Source organism: Vigna radiata, chromosome 11, assembly GCF_000741045.1.
Source record: "Vigna radiata var. radiata cultivar VC1973A chromosome 11, Vradiata_ver6, whole genome shotgun sequence".
Classification (NCBI taxonomy): Eukaryota; Viridiplantae; Streptophyta; class Magnoliopsida; order Fabales; family Fabaceae; genus Vigna; species Vigna radiata.
In genome coordinates, this window is record NC_028361.1 from 2429496 (window position 1) to 2447767 (window position 18272).

At 33.6% G+C, this 18272-nt stretch overlaps 3 protein-coding genes across 3 annotated transcripts; 2 read left to right on the forward strand and 1 right to left on the reverse strand.

Annotated features, from left to right (window-relative positions):
• The first annotated feature begins 1624 nt into the window (after window positions 1-1624).
• On the forward strand, window positions 1625-3368 carry LOC106777734 (protein DETOXIFICATION 56). Its single transcript, XM_014665461.2, has one exon. The coding sequence runs from the start codon at window positions 1625-1627 to the stop codon at window positions 3149-3151; it is 1527 nt and encodes a 508-aa protein (XP_014520947.1). The 3' UTR covers window positions 3152-3368.
• Window positions 3369-3468: 100 nt separating this feature from the next.
• Window positions 3469-9506, reverse strand: LOC106777735 (ATP-dependent Clp protease ATP-binding subunit CLPT2, chloroplastic). Its single transcript, XM_014665462.2, has 5 exons — window positions 9257-9506; window positions 9129-9167; window positions 8926-9035; window positions 4952-5131; window positions 3469-3768 (listed from the first exon to the last, which is right to left on the reverse strand). Exons 1-5 carry the CDS (start codon window positions 9472-9474, stop codon window positions 3611-3613), a joined length of 705 nt encoding a protein of 234 aa, XP_014520948.1. The 5' UTR covers window positions 9475-9506; the 3' UTR covers window positions 3469-3610.
• A 5434-nt stretch (window positions 9507-14940) lies between these two features.
• On the forward strand, window positions 14941-18069 carry LOC106776465 (ACT domain-containing protein ACR8). The gene is made up of 7 exons (XM_014663930.2): window positions 14941-15168; window positions 15763-15808; window positions 15928-16042; window positions 16155-16222; window positions 16337-16903; window positions 16991-17095; window positions 17188-18069. The coding sequence occupies exons 1-7, from the start codon at window positions 15107-15109 to the stop codon at window positions 17548-17550; spliced, it is 1326 nt and encodes a 441-aa protein (XP_014519416.1). The 5' UTR covers window positions 14941-15106; the 3' UTR covers window positions 17551-18069.
• Window positions 18070-18272: the final 203 nt, after the last annotated feature.

An 18272-nucleotide genomic window follows, 5' to 3' on the forward strand; every position in this document is an offset into this window, starting at 1 on the left:
TATAATACGACTTAAATGGAATATTAAAATATTTCAAAAGCTTAAACTAATAATTTAATTAATTATTTTAAAATGAGTAACTTATTTGAATCAAATCTATACATGAGTGTCTGTAAGTAATGTAGAAATATAATTATTACATTTAACTTCATTTACACGACATAAATTACTGATTATATTGAAGTTTGTCATTGCCATTTACATACATAAATATATGGAATTAGAATATGATTGAAAACGAAAATAATATATAGTGGGAATGGAAGAGACAAGTTGAAAGATTGGGTTTTGTAAGCTTTTGTTCTGCATTTGGACCAACCCTTCACCCCACTAACAACTTTACAGCTTTCGGAATGGGAAAGTAGCATACGTGAAGAAGACTTTCAACAATAAAAGAAAAAACCCTTAAGTATATGATTCCAGCTTTCGGTTCTCTTTTCCACTGTGCTCCCTGCTATCACAATTTCTATTAATCATATCTATCTGTTAAAGTAACACTTCATGCTTAAAAATTCCCAAGATTCCTTAGCCTTAATGTTGGAACTATATCCTCCTAGTACCTACAAATGTTAAATTATCCATTGATTCTCGCTCATGCATGCACTCAAATGGCCAAAGACATGAATATAACTTTCAGACCTAACCCACGGAATTTAACTATCAACCAGAATCAATGTATACATTGTGGATTGAAACCGGCTTTTATTCTTCATTAATTCTTCAACTTTCTAAGATTATGTATTCGCCAATATACCTTGCTCGCATGGGATGGGATCGATCAACCTAAGATTGACTGTCGCCTACCTGCATGCATGCAGGGGTTTCACAAGTGCATAAATAAATAATATGTCAAATAAAAATAATTGGTGTAATTGAAATTAAAAAAAAAAAAAAAAAAATAGACATAGTATAACAACATGTCATAATAATATAAGTATTTTGAATGTGCGTATATGAAGATGAACCTGGGAAGAGAATATTACCACCAATTTGATTAAAGAAAGAATATATTTTCTTATATTTTTGGTTGAAAAGAACATTTGTTTACAGTATGTAAGGAAGGTTCTCTTATCTGCGAATCCAGTGGCATAAGCATAAGACGGTGAAGGGATTTTTATTTTCGCACTTTAGAATTTATCCCCTTGGTTTGTATGCAAAAACGAAAATCTCGTTTAAATTTTAAATCAGTTTTGAAATTCTACGTTTTCAAAAAACTTATCATATAGTTTAGTAACAAAATATATTTAGCTAATGTTTGTGTTGTAGTTTATATAAGTAATATAATTATTTGTGGTAATGTTTTGATTTTGAATAAAAAAAAAGAGGATATCCCAGAGATACTGCATAAAAGGGTTTTGCCTAAATGCAAATGAGTTAAAGAAAACGTGTTGTTGCAAATATTGTTGTGAAAGTAGGGTTCTTGTAGTAACGGAAGTGCGTTATATGGTCTAAGGCATATGGCTCACGCACTATATATAAATCTTTCACCAACCGCTTCCTTTATGGGCACTTGAGAAAAGTATATTAGCACCCTCTGTTCCTCTTAGAAAAACTAAACTCCTGCATTCAAACAATCCGAGGTACAAAGGGAAAGAGACCAGACGCAGAACTTAGCACAGCAACAATGTCAGCAACATGTAAAGTAGGAGACAACCTAAGCTTAAACGATGAAACTAATCAACCCTTGTCACCTCCTCCTGCACTACAAGACCAAAACTATGCAGCCAATTCAGTGAAGATGCTGATCTCAGAGCTAAGAGTTCAACGAGGAATAGCCCTTCCAATGGTAGCCATGAATTTGGCTTGGTTTGCCAAGACAGCCATCACAACAGCTTTTTTAGGCCGTCTCGGGGAGCTCAGCTTAGCAGGTGGAGCTCTCGGCTTCACTTTTGCTAATGTCACTGGCTTCTCTGTTCTCAACGGTATATGCTGTGCCATGGAACCCATATGTGGCCAGGCTCATGGTGCCAAAAACTTCAGGCTCCTTCACAAGACCCTTCTCATGACAATCTTATTGTTGTTATTGGTATCGCTTCCCATCACTTTCTTGTGGCTTAATGTTGACAAAATTTTGATTAATTTTGGCCAACAGCAAGACATCTCCATTGTGGCCAGGACCTATGTTTCCTCTCTCATACCCGACTTGTTTGTTGCCTCGCTCTTCTGTCCCTTAAAGGCCTACTTGAGCTCTCAGAGCATAACTCTTCCCACCATGTTTAGTTCGGCTGTGGCACTAGCTTTCCACATACCAGTTAACATAGTGCTCTCAAAGACCATGGGCCTCAGAGGAGTCGCCATGGCGGTTTGGATTACTGATCTTATTGTTGTGATCCTGCTAGCCATTTATGTTTTAATTATTGAGAACAAAAAGGGAAGCATGTGGAAGGAAGGAGGGTGGTGGGATCAGAGCGTTGAGGATTGGATCAGGCTGGTGAAGCTTTGTGGATCATGCTGCCTCAACACGTGCCTTGAATGGTGGTGCTATGAGATCCTGGTTTTGCTTACTGGCCACCTCAAGAATGCTAAGCAAGCCGTGGGAGTTTTGGCCATTGTGCTAAACTTCGACTATTTGCTTTTCTCAGTGATGCTGTCGCTGGCCACATGTGTTTCCACCCGTGTCTCAAATGAGCTTGGTGCTAACCAAGCTGGCCTTGCTTACCGATCAGCGTATGTGTCTCTGACATTGGGTTTTATCTCTGGTTGCATAGGCAGTTTGCTGATGGTGGCTGCCAGGGGAATTTGGGGGCCACTGTTTAGCCATGATAGGGGAATTATAAAGGGAGTAAATAAGACAATGTTGCTGATGGCTGTGGTGGAAGTGTTTAATTTTCCTTTGGCAGTTTGTGGAGGCATAGTTCGAGGAACAGCACGACCTTGGTTGGGCGCATATGCGAATCTAGGTGGATTTTATTTCCTGGCCTTGCCACTTGGTATTGTTTTTGCCTTCAAACTCCGTCTTGGCCTTGTTGGACTCTTCATTGGACTTCTTGCTGGTATAGTTACCTGCTTGACGTTGTTATTGATATTCATTGCACGGTTAAACTGGGTGGAAGAAGCCGCCAAGGCACAAACACTGACAAGCATCGAGCAGGTTAAGGAACTTCCCAAATATGACGCAGAAACACGAATAGACGCCCGTGAAAAAGTATAAGTGTATCAAAGTAATTACAAATTATCATCTTCATCTAACCATGTTCATACGTATCTCCAACCACCGGGCCTAAACGAAAAAGACATTGGAGGCCATACATACAATATCTCAGTTGCTTGTCGTGTCATCCCCCATTTTTGTTATTCAGTGCTCAAGGACTTTCTTAAAAATCCCTTTAAAGCAACCCATATGATTTACCAGTCATTTTATGTCCCTTTCTCCTGCTTTACTTTAGCGTGCGTGCCTGTTTATTACTTTCTTTCTTTCTGTTTCTTTTTTTCTTTTTTTCTTTTTTTTTTTTTTTGAGAGGAAGGACATTTCACATTCGAAAATAGTAAGTTTTATGCATTCCAAATCAGTAGGCACAACCGAACAGCCTATTCATATATCGATTGTACAAACAATGGTATCAATGATAAATATAAAATTAAAACTAAAACTCTTGCACGTAGACATTCATCAATCATCCGTACATCCAGGTTTAGAAATTAAGGACTCAAGTTCTCCAGCTTTTTCATCATTAAAGCCAAGGGTGGACAGAATCTTGTGACCAGGAGATCCAGCTTCGGACCAGATACCAAGAAGTATGTGCGCCGTGGTCATTTCCCCGTCATCACCTGCAAGTCACGTAAAAGGATTAATTTCTTTGCCTAGAGCGTAGAACATTTGACTGGAATCAATCACCTTTTGAAAAACATAATGTGTAATGATGCACAAAGTGAATGAATAAAATACAGCGAGGGACTTATGGGATAATGTATAATTTGAAAGTGGCTAAATATTGAGAACAAGTTTGTCCCACGAAACAAAACCAATTGCGACGATGCTACCAATAAATCTTTATCAAATAATAATTAAACAGGGGAATATCACAAAAGGTCATTACGAAAACATTCTCAGAAACAAAGATCATTTTTTCAGTAGCAGGAAATATAATGACAAAGAAATGTCTTCGGAAATGACAAATGGCTCTTCTGTTTTGCTATAGAACCAACATGCCATCAAACTCTTAAATAAATGTTTCAAACTCCATCAGACAACTCTATATTTACAATATTTTTCCTAATTGCCTCGGGTTCTTTATCTTGGACTTCTAGTTTAATATTTTATTCTATATCAATATAATTTCCAAAAGCAGAATTTAGTCTTTTTTTATTGTTAAAATATGAACGAATGCCATTAACTAACTAACCATCATCAACCTGAACGCAGGTTTGACAATTATTTTTGCTAGAAGAAAAGCTTCAGGATCTAACAAGAAGTCATTAGCACACCCAAATAACACAAGATCTTGTAAAAATGTTAAGCAACCAGAAAATAAGTATAGGCACGCGAATAAGAACCAGGATTTTAGACAAAATAGTACCTGGCATCCTCAACTTCAACCACATTTATTTAATTTGGCAGGACTACAGATAAATGTGTAAATTCCATACATATTTATTTAGAATTTTTTTGTTATAATTCATTACAAAATGATATATTTTTGTCAAGCTCAAATACAAAATACAAACTGTGTTCCATCACTCCATGTTTAGTAACTAAATTGGCCCATCGCTTAGTAGAAGACGAACCCCAAATGACATCATTCTATAAAAAAATTGGCATACTTTTTGTGTTTTCGTGTTATTTAAAGTTAATTTAGAGGGAGAGAAGAGAGAAAAAAAATAATCAGGTAGAATTTAAACCACTAGCAAAAGCATTAATGCACAAAGTACTATAAGCATCGAAACCAGTTCTCCGCACTCCTCCGCAATTGGCGATAAAAAATAGTAAATGAGAAAAATGAAAATAACCAACCAGATTTTATTTTTCGATCAACAGCCCAATCAAGAGCTCTCTGAGCCTCATCGGTCAGTGGAGGATGCTCTGGGCTGAAGAAAAACAAATCACCTTTTCCAAGTAACTTCACTGTTTCGTCTTGAACCTTGAGAAGTGAAATTCCATTGGCTCGCAAAAACTTGGCAGCTAGATTAGTACCTAAAGCCCACAGATAGGTTAGGAATAATGCTTAAACTTCTATGTTCAGATATTGAAATGTAATAACAACACACGGAACACAATCAAATAATCAATTAAAAACATCCTAAATATAATAAAGGCACAGATTTTCGTTAAAAACAACTCAAAAAATTGAATCATCTGTTAGTGGCCTGGAGTTTTTAGTATTTGATGCAATACAGGTCGCAGTTTATGCTGATTCTATCTATTACTTTTCTGTTTTAGTCAACAGATTCAGTGGTCTCTTACTATCATGTGTTGGAGATATTGGTCCTATCTATTAGGAGTTTTCCAAGTTTGTAATTTACCGATTTAAGAGGCTCAATTGTTCTTAATAAAATGTAGAAAACTTAACAATCTTCACCTTGAAACAACAAAAAAATGTTCAAGTTATGTTGCGCAAAAATGTCCATTTGTCCCAATGGAATAACAAATCTTTTCTTGTCTTGAATTATTTGTAACAAGATGTAATCATCTCTGTACGCGAGTGATACGTACCCAGGAGAGAATAAAAATAGGTGGGGCAGAGTTTATAAGAAGAGAGAAAAGGGTGACGTGACTTTGTGAGGGAATGGTGTTAGTTAGAAGAGAGGGAAAAAGAAATGAGTATGGGTTGTTATATATGAGGTGTAGGAGGTGAGGGGGGACACGTTTTGGTCACTTTTTGGTGGGATTTAGAGGAGAAGAATTATACATTTCTCCTCAGGAGCTTGCTCTAGGCAGAGGGTGCTGAACCTTCTGATGTTTTCTGATTAATAATAATACTAGATTTGCATCATTTCTATTTTTACTGTTCATTTCGTTGATTAGTAAATTCTGGTTTCTAACAGCGAGTTCTAGTCAAACAAACATAGTGGGTTGACAGTTTGATGGTCCCAGTAAGTTGTAGTTGTCAAAGGAGTGCCAATAAACTGCTCTTCAGGATACTCTAATTACATTTCTTCCCTAGATGTATATAACAAATATCCAGGAATATATTTTATCCAAAGTAATCCGAATCATTATTAATCTTCAAACAATTTAAGGCACTACTTACAAAAATCAAAGCCCTTAAAACTAGATGTGAGGTGAGTTTGGGCCCTTCACACAATATTTCACTAATCTTAGAATACAGCATATATCCATATGTTGCACATCATCAAAATGAAGATTTTTAAAAAAAAAAAAAAAAAAAAAAAACTGTTCTTTAGTTGATATCGATGTTCCAAAAATCACATTTTACCTGGCAACTCATGATCCTAAAAGTTTCGCATAGGTCAATGAGCAAACTTGGACCTGAGATCGCAAACGGAGTATATTGATATTTCCCTCTAGAACTGCCCCAATTGCCAATATTTTACAAGTCTTGCATCTTTTCTTATGCTGTCCTAGTTCTAGTAGCGGCAAAACAAAGTCGTTTTGGCCTTACAAAGTCAAGTTTTCACTGACTCAGTTTTGGAAACACTAAATCCCAAGCTGTGTGGGAACCAGACTCAATAATCCCCTTTTTGAGACAAGGAGCGATTGGAAACACATCCTCTTAGTCTAATCATCATCATCATCATCACCACCACACCAGTGTTGTGTTTTACTCTACACTCTCCGTTTTGTTGTATGACATTTCTCCCTTAGCTGAGTGGCCTCGGTTCTTAGTTTATCATTTCTTGTTTGGTTGGGAGCTATATGGATGTTGTTCTTTGACTGTGGGTGTGTGCTGGATTCTTGTCTGGCTGGGGGTGCTTGGGTATTGGTGCATGTTGGGAATGTTTTTGGGTGGTTGTCTGCATGCAGTGCTTGGATTGTTCTCTGTTGTTCTCAAACTGGTGACCAAAATAAGGCTTCAAACACTACTAGAGGTGGTATAAAAAGCAGAAGTTGGTTCAAGAGGTGGAAGCAATAACTGCGTTACAAATCAGTCATACTGAGTACTGAGTACAAATCATTCATGATCAGTCGTGAACTATTTGAAGATGAATTTAATGTTAAAAGACTGAATTAGTTGAAGTTACTTCTTGATTAACTATATTTAGAAGTCATTCTTCTCATAATAGTTTTCAAACTCCTGATGCGTGAATTTCCATTTCCACAACTGTGTGCTTAGTTGACTCACAAGCAAGGTCATTTTCCAGTGAACTCAGAAAAATTGGGAGTAAATTCGCCTGAACTCAAATAAACTTGTGAATTCAGCACAAGTAAGAAAGTGAACTTGGATGGCCCTTTTCACTGTACACTCAGAAAAATGACAGCACCCAAGTCACTTTTGGGTTGTGATTACATACAGGAACGGTAAACATCTGAAAACCACACTGAGTTTTCACTTACTATGGACAAGGACATATTATATCACAACAATACTAATGTGTTATAATTGATTGGTGAACATTTTAAAACTATAGATTTTATTTTTATTACAATTTTTTTTTATCATTTTAAATAATTTAATCTCCTTTTATGCTAAAATTTATGCTTATTCGTGTTTTTTTATCAGTCAAACAATTTAGTCAAGTTTATATACAATTATAATTTTTTACATTAAAATTCACCTCAAAGTACATGTACCCTGGACTTTTGAAACATCTTGTACCCTAAACCCATAGCAAAACTACATGAACTGATTGACTATCAATTTTCTAAATGTTTATATTAAAAATGGTATATATAATTGAGTCTAAGGCTCTATTCAACCCCCTTCTAGAACCAGTTATTTTAACATCAACAAACAGTACTAGTCTATGACTCAACCCTTGGCTGAACATTGGAAGGCACTCAAACAATTTTTTTTGTACTTAAAAGGCAATATCAATCATGGATTTTTCAATGCAACCAACTTGCACTCGATTACATCTTGCACACTATGATGCTAATTAGGCATCTGATATTACTTCAAGGGTTATGTCTTTCTTGCTCTCATCTCTCAATGGTCCAAGAAGCAAAGCTTGGTAGCCTTTTCAAATGCAGAAACAGAATACAAAAGTTTAGCCATGGAGACTGCACATATTATATGGGTTCAAGTTTTTACAAAGAGAAATCCAAGTTGCAGTATCCACACCAATAATTTATGATGACAACCAAAGCACAAAGCCCTCAACCCCTCATACATAATCATGTTCTTCAATCTCACATAAATCGTACCCTATCAGATATCTTTGTACATAAAAAAACCTTTCAACGTGTCTCTCTTTTACTCACATTCGGTGGAATGTGAGTCAACTTAAGACCAGAAAACAGACGTCCTAACGAGGGCTCTTTCAAAACTTCAATTTTCCTCTCTTCGAGACGACAGATATTATGTTTCTGTTTTTTTTTTTATTCACGGGATTTTTCTGTTTCAATAATGTGGTCAGCTATGACGTATTTTGTAGGGATATGGTGCTAAAATTTAGCCCGTGATTTTAGGAAACCACCCACGACTTTATGCATGGTGTTAGTGGGTGCTGAGTCGGTTTTTTCGTTTTTGGTTTTATGGCTATAAGGCCAAACGTCTGCATTTGAATTCAATAACACGACAAGATTACACAAAACAGAGAAAAAACCATACCTTTGTTTTCAGTGTTTTGCGTAAAAACTTAACAGGAAACCAATATCTATTATATCAAGGATTATCCCGAATCCACATTAATGGGAGTAAGCTCCATAAAATGTGTGTTAAGTTAAAATATCACTTCCCAAAACACAAACAATTTTTCTTAATCTCAATTCTTCCAAAATAAATCCTTCTAAAATCAATTCCACAAAAATTGAAAAACTAACACAAAGATATAGAAAATTTTCAATGTAGCAAATGAGATAGTTACCCTCGATGAGAACCCCCATGAGAAGGGCTTCAGTTCCGGTAGTAGGATACTTAAGTTTCCTAGCCTCCAATTCAGACATTGCAAACGATTTTATAGCCTTGGAAGACCATCTTGCTTTCATCAAAGAAAATCAGCAATGAAATAATGACAACCAAACGAGAAAATGAAGTAGAGTGAAAAAACATTTGGGCGATACTACTCACTTGGGAAATTTTTGGCCAGGAGAAGCACGCTCCGGTTTTCTGTGATCAGAATAACAGAATTTAAACTTAAAACCCAAAAAGAGGCAAATCAATTCCGAATTGGGAACTGAAAAAAAAAAAAGACTTACGCCGTGGGAAGGCTAACGGAGACGGTGACGGCTAGGGGCCGGCGCCGTGAAACAGGCACGTGATTTCTGAGATTGAGACTGCATGATGAAACCCTAAGCTCAGTTCCAAGCCACGAACTTTGAGGACTCTCTAGCGTCAAAATCTGGCCCAAACGAGGTCCAGTGTCGGACCGGAATATCAGACTCGCCGCGCAATGGTAGTAGTGTGCACAAGCCATTTGACAACAAATTAATGCCACCGCTTGGGATTGGATAAAGCTATTTTAAGCAGAAGAAACATACGCCGTCGTATGTTGACGTTATACTTTGGGCCGCATGAAAACCACCAGTTGGGTTTACGGCCTCTAAAGCATTCTGCTTGGGCTGAACATTTTTAAAAGGTGAACCCAAAAGTGGTCTTTCTTCCTGCACCTCCAAGTTTTCTTCTTACACCTCCAAACTTTTATAAATTCTTAAATTGATTTTATGAGTAGAGTAAAAAAAAAAAATCTCTCATTTTATTTATCCCACTCCTAATTATATTTTCTCTTAACTCTAACGTTACATCACTCACCCAAAAAGTCTTTTTATTGTCTCTCACCTCTACACTTAGCATGCGCTCACCCACTCCAGATCATACCTTCAAGCCAAATAAATTGTGCCACGAAAATCAGATAAGTACACATTATTTACTACATCTCTAATTTGTAAATGTTTAATTGAAATATGTAATGCTTGGAAGGGAATTAGGATTTTAGGGTTAAGAATTTTGAAATTTAGGATTTAATACCAAAATTCAAAATAAATTTCAAAATATAATTTAGGAGTGTACAATATTTGTTTAAAAGAGTAAAAAATTTTGAAATCCAATAAATTTGAAGTGAATTCCTTGATCAAATTTCAAAATTTAATATTATTTTTAAATTTGATAATCATTAAATTGAATTTTTAATTTTAAATTTCAAAATTGTTATTTTGTTTATTTATTCTTTTTAAATTTAGTTATTTTTTATGTGTATTAGTTTTAATATTTATTTAAATTTATTTGTTATGAAAATAATAAAAATTATGAGGTGTCTGTTTATTGGAGTGAGAGTTCTATATAAGATGAAATTAGAAGAAAACTTGCAACATTTACTCCTAAAAGGAATTGTCTTGGTTAAATAAAGTCTAATCCAAAATTAGTTTTGCATACATCTCATCTTATAAATGTACTTCTTATTATGGTACCTAAAGTTTTTTTCTGGGTATTTTTCTTTTTCCAAAATATCTCTATTATATGTACACAAATCAAAATGCATATAAAAATATACATAATGTATACTCAATTTCAAAACGATTATTCTAGAATATAAATAATACACTTCAAAACAACTATTTCGAAGGAATCATTTAAAAATATTAAAAAAATGACTTTTATGAAATATTAATAACATGCCCCTACGATAGTACTTCTACTTCATAAACAAATGTGTATTCTATTTCAATAAAATAATTATAATATGTAAAATACACGTTTGAAACGATGTTGTGAAAAAATTGAAGAGAGAAATAATTTTCACAATATTCATTTTATAATGATATAGTATGAACGGCCAAGTAATTGAGAATTGTATTGAATTTCAACATAAAATCTTAAGCATAAGTTGAATGGATTTGTTAATCTAAAAAGATTTGTGTTAAGATACATTAAGTCAACGAACTTTTAAATATAGTTTTCGCTTTTAATTTTTAAAAAAACAATATCCTGATAAAAGATTTAGTACAGACAATATTTATTATTAATATAGTTATTGTCTTATCTCAAATGAGTTTAGGTCTCACAAATTACACTTAATAATAATTTGCCAAGAAAGTAAAAACACAAGAAGAAATCGAGGAAACAACGGTTCCAGATTAGGAAGGTTTTACGGGCGTGGATGAAGGAGCTGATGACTGAGGTTGTACTTGCAATAACGCCAAAATTATGTGGCTTCCTATTTTATTTTTATTTGCTTTTTGGTACAATCTCTTCCTGCCGTTGCACCTTCGTGGCAGCTTCAATAAACGTCTCCCACTATTGCACTTAAATGCTTTGGTCCCTTTCTTATTCTATATATTTGTTGTCACTATTCAAAACCCACTTACACACTTCAATATACGGCCTTTCAATATTTCTGCAAATTAAAATTTAATCATACTTAACCTATTTAAATGCAGGTTTATCCACCTTTTTCATATTAAAGAAAATAGAAGCATGGTGTCCGTATAATTGGCACGATAGTAGTTGCGGAGTGGAGTATCACACATTGTATTTAACTTGTTTTATTAATGAAGAGTATCAGGCGTTCTGATTTGGTGCATTAGGGTAATAATAGTGATTATTGATTAAAACATGTTGATGCACGTTGAAGGAAGACAGAAGATTTAGGTTGGAGCAAAACATGCGGTGAGTGTCCCACGGAAAGACATGCGGCGCCGTTGTATTAAAGGTCTCCCACTCCGCCTCCTCCTTCTCCTGTGAAAACCCTAAAACCCTAAATCGAAGTAACAAGTGCATTTGTCCTCGTACAGTCTCCCTTGGTTTGTGTAAAGAGACACGCTGACAAACCAATCACAGTGTGTGGTGTGTGTGTCCCACACGCCTTTTTAGGACGGATCTGTGTATGTCTGGCATTAACCACGTCTCTTCCCCAACACTTTCAATTCAACCATCTTTTTCTATTTCCCTCAACCAACCTGTCTTACAATTCTTTATTGTTTCTTGCAGGCGTTCAGCATTTTCTCTATCTTTCTTTTCCTTTTTTCATGGAATTCCATATTTCAAATTTTTGTATGTATGTATCTTCTGCACATAATACGAATACACTGTATTCGTATTCGTAAACCCTGGAACGTGTTTTCATCGCTCCCAACCCCACTTTCTCCTTTCCGCTTTTATATTTCTTACAAATAAGAATACTGTTCATAACATTTTAAATACATTGTAAGATAATGGTATTTTTCTTTTCGATTGTTATGTGTGGAGTGTTTACTTCAAGTAATATTTTTCATTTCTCAATTTCCTATGTATTAGCTAAAGATATTTTTTATACTTAAGTAAGTTCGATATTTCATTAGTTTGATAATTAATATGGTAATAAATGCATTGTAAATATTTTAACAATTTAATCACAATTTTCGTATATTTTGTGTAATTATTTAATATAGATCTTATTTAATAATATATTGTGAGTAATTATTTCCATACTTTATTACACATTTTGTCAAGTATAATGACTTATATTTTCATTTGTTCTTTTATATTTGTCTATTTAAATAATTGAGAATTATTCAAAGTTATTAATTAATACTCACACAAAACATGTTAACTCATTGGTATTTTTTTATACTACATGAAAAAAATATTTAATTATCATTGATAATGTCACTTTAATAAATTCTCAACTTATCATGACTGCAAGGTTTATTTTATTATCTGATCTTACACGTCTATCTCAACACCTAATAATTTTTTTGTTTTTTTTAATGGAATAAATAATATCTACCTGATATCCTAAGTACACATCACATTTGGTAGGTATTTAATCTATATATTGAGTTGATATAATTTAAAGTATACATTACCAAAATAAAGAAAAAAAATAAAATGTATTTTATATTTTTAAAATTAAAAATATAATATATTAAATTACATATAATGTTTAAATTAAATATCACTATTTAATTTTTATCTTTACACAATATATAATTAATATAAATATAATCTTGTTCACGATATATTAATATATTTTGTTATATCTATAGAGATAAAATTAAACATTAATAATATAATATAAATTATCTATAATCATTCAATATTATAAGATTAAAATTAATACATTAAAAATAAATCATGCACTCCAAATAAATTTTAGTTATTTCTATAAACATATGTTAAAAGTAAGTAATTACATAAAAAGTGAAAATAATATATAAAAGATTGTATTTATACTAAGTAATACATGCTTTTTATGTCTGTTGTGTACTTGAGACAACAAATATCTTAATTCAAAGCACTTTTTATTATTTTGATTATATTAATTAATATTTCCACTTTTTTTAGTGTTAGTTAATTAATGATAAAAGCTAAAAAAAATTAGTAAACTAAAATAAATAAACACTTATGCAGAAACTAAACACAATAAAATCTATAATAATAATAATAATAATAATAATAATAATAAATTTAAAATTACATAAAATTTGGAAATAACTTGTGATGTAATTAGTTTGAAAAAGACTACAAACAACTGAGGGAATATGTAGTTAGAAACTTTCGATACATTTCTTAAATATAACCTCCCACGATCTTATGTTTTAAAGATACATTATAATTATTGAATATTGTTCTTAAAAGTGTAATATTCATGTATATATAATTGAAAAATACATGATAACTAAATTGATATCAATTTGAAAATATGTTAAATAATTTGGAGAGATACATATTAAATCCACACTAAAACTCCCAAAACAATAACTGATTGCATTTAAGCTAGTTAATTATATTTATACAACAAATATTATCCTGCACTCATAAATTTAAATACATATGAATATTTTGAGCCAGTTTTCCTCTTCTGTCAAAGCAAAACTTATTTTATTAATAAATAGAAATATATAATTATTATTATCATTTAAAGACAATTACTGTTAAAATCACTTCATTATCAATAATTTTGACAAATTAAGATTTTCTAATTGGACAAAAAAAAAGAGTTATAATGATTTTTTTTATGGAAAGAAACAATAAGATAAAATTACTAAAATATCTACATTTTGTAAATTGTAATTGTTACATGACATTTTTATATTTTAAAAATATAATATACTTATTTATTGTTAATTTTATAAAAAAAAATTAAAATTAATAGCAGTACAGTAAAACTTTGTGGAGACAAAAGTAAAATTGATTATGTAAATATGAAACCGGGGACAAATTGCTCCCATATATTTCTTAAATATTATATACTTTAAAAAAACCGATTAAAATTTGATAATTTATCAAAAAATTGTTCTGTATGTATTCTATTGATTAATGGTTAATGATTAATTGATTAAAATTAAAATGAAAACAAGCAAAGATAAATACCAAAATAAAAATAATACAATAAAAAGATTAATATGATAACCAAAAGAGAATATCAAAGAAATGAGGAAAAGCAACTAAGAAGAATGAATGCTAAAATAAAAGAAAAGTCAATCCAAGCAGTGTTATCACGTGCGGACGTCATCATTGAGGTGGCAAAATCTCACCTTAATTACCAAGTTTACTGATCAGTTTTGAACTCAATCCTGCCACGTGTCTCTACCCTCTCTTGATATGTTCTTACCTGTTGAGTAGAGAGAAAGCAATGCGACATGCACAGGTCCCACGTGTCCTCCATGCTGGATTACAAGTCACGCTAATTGGTTTTAAAGGACACGGGTCATTCTTGTTTAATCCAAGATTAAATTGCTAATTAAACGATTTAACAGAATTATGGGGTGTGACTTCAAACAGAACATCTAAATTAGAAAGTTGGGTCAGCGCGCAGGCGCTAGTCACGCCATGTGACAGCACTGTGTGTGTTTTCTTTGCCTGTGTTTAGACATGCTAGGGATACCCTATACTAAATATATTAAATTATATCAATTAAAAAATATCTTTAAATATTGGTGCCAGATATATATATGGGTGTTTCTTTGTAATGGGAGGCAAATAGAGAGAGAAACAGAGTCACTGTTTGTTGTACACTGGGTTAAGGGAAGGAGAAGAGAAAGAAAAAAACTGGTAAATTTCATTCTGGTTCTGTTCTCATACAGATACAGGAATCTTCCTCCTCTCTTTTGAAGAAACGGAAAAGGAGAATGGAGTGGCCTGCTTGCACGGACGAATACGAAAAGCTTGTAATAAGAATGAGCACTCCCAGGTTTGCAAACCATTATTCCATTTGTTGCCTCTTTGTTTCTTTTAGTTAAGACTGTAGATTGTAATTCTCCATGTTTTGAATGGATCTATAAGTTTTGAAGCTGATTTTGTGTAATCTTAAGCCATCATTCTGTTTACTCTGGTTTTGTGTTTATTTATGGACACGCCATATGATTTTCTGCAAAAAAATTATCATTAAGCCATGATTTTTTGTTCTTACTCCGACTGGTCAGAACCCCTTACTGATAATTCCAAAGTAGGTGCTATTTTTTCTTGTGTTAGTTTATTTGTCAGCCAAATCCCTTTTTGGCAGACAAGAATTTTTGGTGCCTATGCTCTTTGCATTTGTTCCTTCTTGCATCCAATATTTCAAAGGATGTATATATTTTTTTTAAAAAAGTCACACCGACTTTTGAATTTGATTTGTCTGCTGCTACTATTTAACAGGTTTTTGACTTTTCTAATTGCGTATGGCCTCCTGCTCTTGTGAAACGTCACTGTTCCCTTTAGTGCATTCTTTGTATCTTTATATTGGAAGAAAAATCACGGGACAAATCAATTTTGCTAATTCTGAATTTTTTTTTATTTGAAACAGGGTTGTTATTGACAATTCCGTGTTCTCTTCAGCTACTCTTGTCAAGGTAACCTCCCTACGAAACTCTTGTCCAATGAAAACAAGTTGTTCTAAAAATATTTTGATTTCATGGGAAGAAAGAATAATTAATTAACAGTGACCTTTTTTTTTCAATGAATTTCACAGGTTGACAGTGCTAGAAGGCATGGTATTTTATTGGATGCTGTACAAGTGCTCACCGACCTGGACCTTTCTATAAAGAAAGCCTATATTTCTGCTGATGGCAAATGGTGTATGGATGGTAAGCTAATTGTTATTTCATTTTTTTCATAATTGGTTTGGTTCGGGATTCTTCTCCTGAGATGGGTAAATTCCCTGTGGACTTATATTTGTTTTGCCTGTTCAATTGACAGTTTTTCATGTCACTGATCAAAATGGAAACAAGATAACGGACGAAAAGGTTTTAAAATATATTGAGCAGGTATTGATGGTCTTTACAAGTTCTAAATGAATTACAATTTAAATGTTACCAGATATAATTTTTTGTTTTTAAATCGTGTTTATTGTGTATCTAATCTGATTTTTCTCACTACAGTCACTTGGGAACATTCAGTATGGAAGAACCAACAGTTCTAAAGGTCTCACTGCGCTGGAATTGACAGGAACTGACCGAGTCGGTCTTTTATCGGAGGTGTTTGCCGTACTGGCTGATCTTCAATGTGATGTGGTTGAGGCAAAGGTTTGGACTCACAATGGCCGGATTGCTTCCTTAATCTATGTAAAAGATTCTAGTTCTGGGTCTACTATTGAGGACTCTCAGAAAATTAAGAAGATTGAATTGCGCTTAAGAAATGTTTTGAAGGGAGACAATGACATTAGAAGTGCAAATATTTCTGTTTCTATGGCTGCGATGCACACTGAAAGAAGGCTACACCAGATGATGTTTAGAGACCGTGATTATGAGAGGACTCCCATTCTTGAGGTTACTTCTGATAACCCAGTAGTGACGGTTCAGAATTGGGCAGGAAGAGGGTATTCAGTCGTGAATGTTCAGTGCAAAGATCGAACCAAGCTTTTATTCGATGTTGTATGCAATTTGACAGACATGGAATACGATGTTTTTCATGCAACTATTAACACAAATGATGACAGAGCATACTTGGTGATTATTCTATTTCCTTCCCTCAAAACTAGTTTATTCCCCTTTCTTAATTTGTGTTACTTAAGTTTGTTCTGATCTTCACTGTAGGAGTTTTATATAAGACACAAAGATGGCAGTCCAATTAGCTCAGAACCAGAGCGACAACGTGTAATTCAATGCCTAAAAGCTGCTGTAGAGAGAAGGGCATCTGAGGTACAGGCCTCCTTCCTCTGGCGTTTGTTTTGTTATTACCTTACCTTCTGATATAAAATGAAGATTTTTAATTTTTAATTATTTGATTGTAGGGCGTTCGGCTAGAGTTATGTAAAGAAGACAGGCAGGGGCTTCTGGCAGAAGTAATGAGAACTTTCCGCGAGAATGGGCTCAATGTGACCAGGGCTGAGATATCCACTGTAGGGAATATGGCTACAAATGTATTCTATGTAACGGATGCCATTGGAAATCCAGCTGATTCAAAAATTATTGAATGTGTTAGGCAGAAAATTGGGTTAAGCTATTTAGAAGTGAAGGAATTGCCGTTGGTAAATCATCAGGAGATGCAGAGAGAGGATCAAGCGGTTGGAATTGGTGGGGCAGTGTTGTTTTCCATAGGGAGTCTGGTGAAAAGAAATCTGTACAGTTTGGGATTAATCAAATCCTGTTCCTGAGCCAGGCTAAAACAGAGGAATTTAGGGGTGAGGTTTTCTATGCAATCTTTTTGTAGCATACTATTCTTTGCTTCAGATTTGGGTTGTGTGCAGAAAAGTTGAAAGGTAGAATTTGGTGATGGCGGTTGTTTTAGTTGGTTGGGTTGGGTTTGGTAGGTGGAAACGGATAGTTAAATGTACAGCTGTGGTGGATTGGGGTGCCCACCGTTTTAAATGCTCCTTTTAATTACAACATATTTTGGTTATTGCGGAAAGGTGTTCAGCTCGGTTGGGAAGGTTGTTAATGTGAGAAGAATATAGAATTAGATTCCTGGTGGCAGCAGAGGCACAAGTTTAGGTAGGAGACAGAGCAAATTGGGTTCATTGTTCCCTTAGCATTACCCTCATCTGTACATATCCACATTTCCTCCCATGTTATCAGTATTCATTTTAGTGCTTTACTATTTTTAAATTCAACTCTCCCTTCTTTTCACCCCAAAAAGATTATTCTAATTGAATGCATTTTATATTTATTTGTTATCTCTTGAAAAATATAATTTTTTTTGTAAAATAAAAAATGAACTACATATAATTTGCCCACTTTTTTTTATGTTGGACGGTTTAAGTAGGCATTAGCATTTGACTTGTCTTATTTGTTGATGAAGCTAAAGGTATTGAAAACAAAATAATTGACTGTAGTGTAATATCCCTATCTACTAGAATAAAAGTTAGGCAGTTGTACT

Bases quoted from the DNA above. Each gene is read 5' to 3' on its own strand.
- LOC106776465 (XM_014663930.2), top strand. From the start codon at position 15,107: ATGGAGTGGCCTGCTTGCACGGACGAATACGAAAAGCTTGTAATAAGA. The intron at 15,809-15,927 runs GTAACCTCCCTA...TGAATTTCACAG, and splicing joins CTTCAGCTACTCTTGTCAAG to GTTGACAGTGCTAGAAGGCA. The intron at 16,904-16,990 runs GTGATTATTCTA...TCTTCACTGTAG, and splicing joins ATGATGACAGAGCATACTTG to GAGTTTTATATAAGACACAA.
- LOC106777734 (XM_014665461.2), top strand. From the start codon at position 1,625: ATGTCAGCAACATGTAAAGTAGGAGACAACCTAAGCTTAAACGATGAA.
- LOC106777735 (XM_014665462.2), bottom strand. From the start codon at position 9,474: ATGGCTTGTGCACACTACTACCATTGCGCGGCGAGTCTGATATTCCGG. The intron at 5,132-8,925 runs GTAACTATCTCA...TGTGGGCTTTAG, and splicing joins CATGGGGGTTCTCATCGAGG to GTACTAATCTAGCTGCCAAG. The intron at 3,769-4,951 runs GTTGGTTATTTT...CGTGACTTGCAG, and splicing joins TGATCGAAAAATAAAATCTG to GTGATGACGGGGAAATGACC.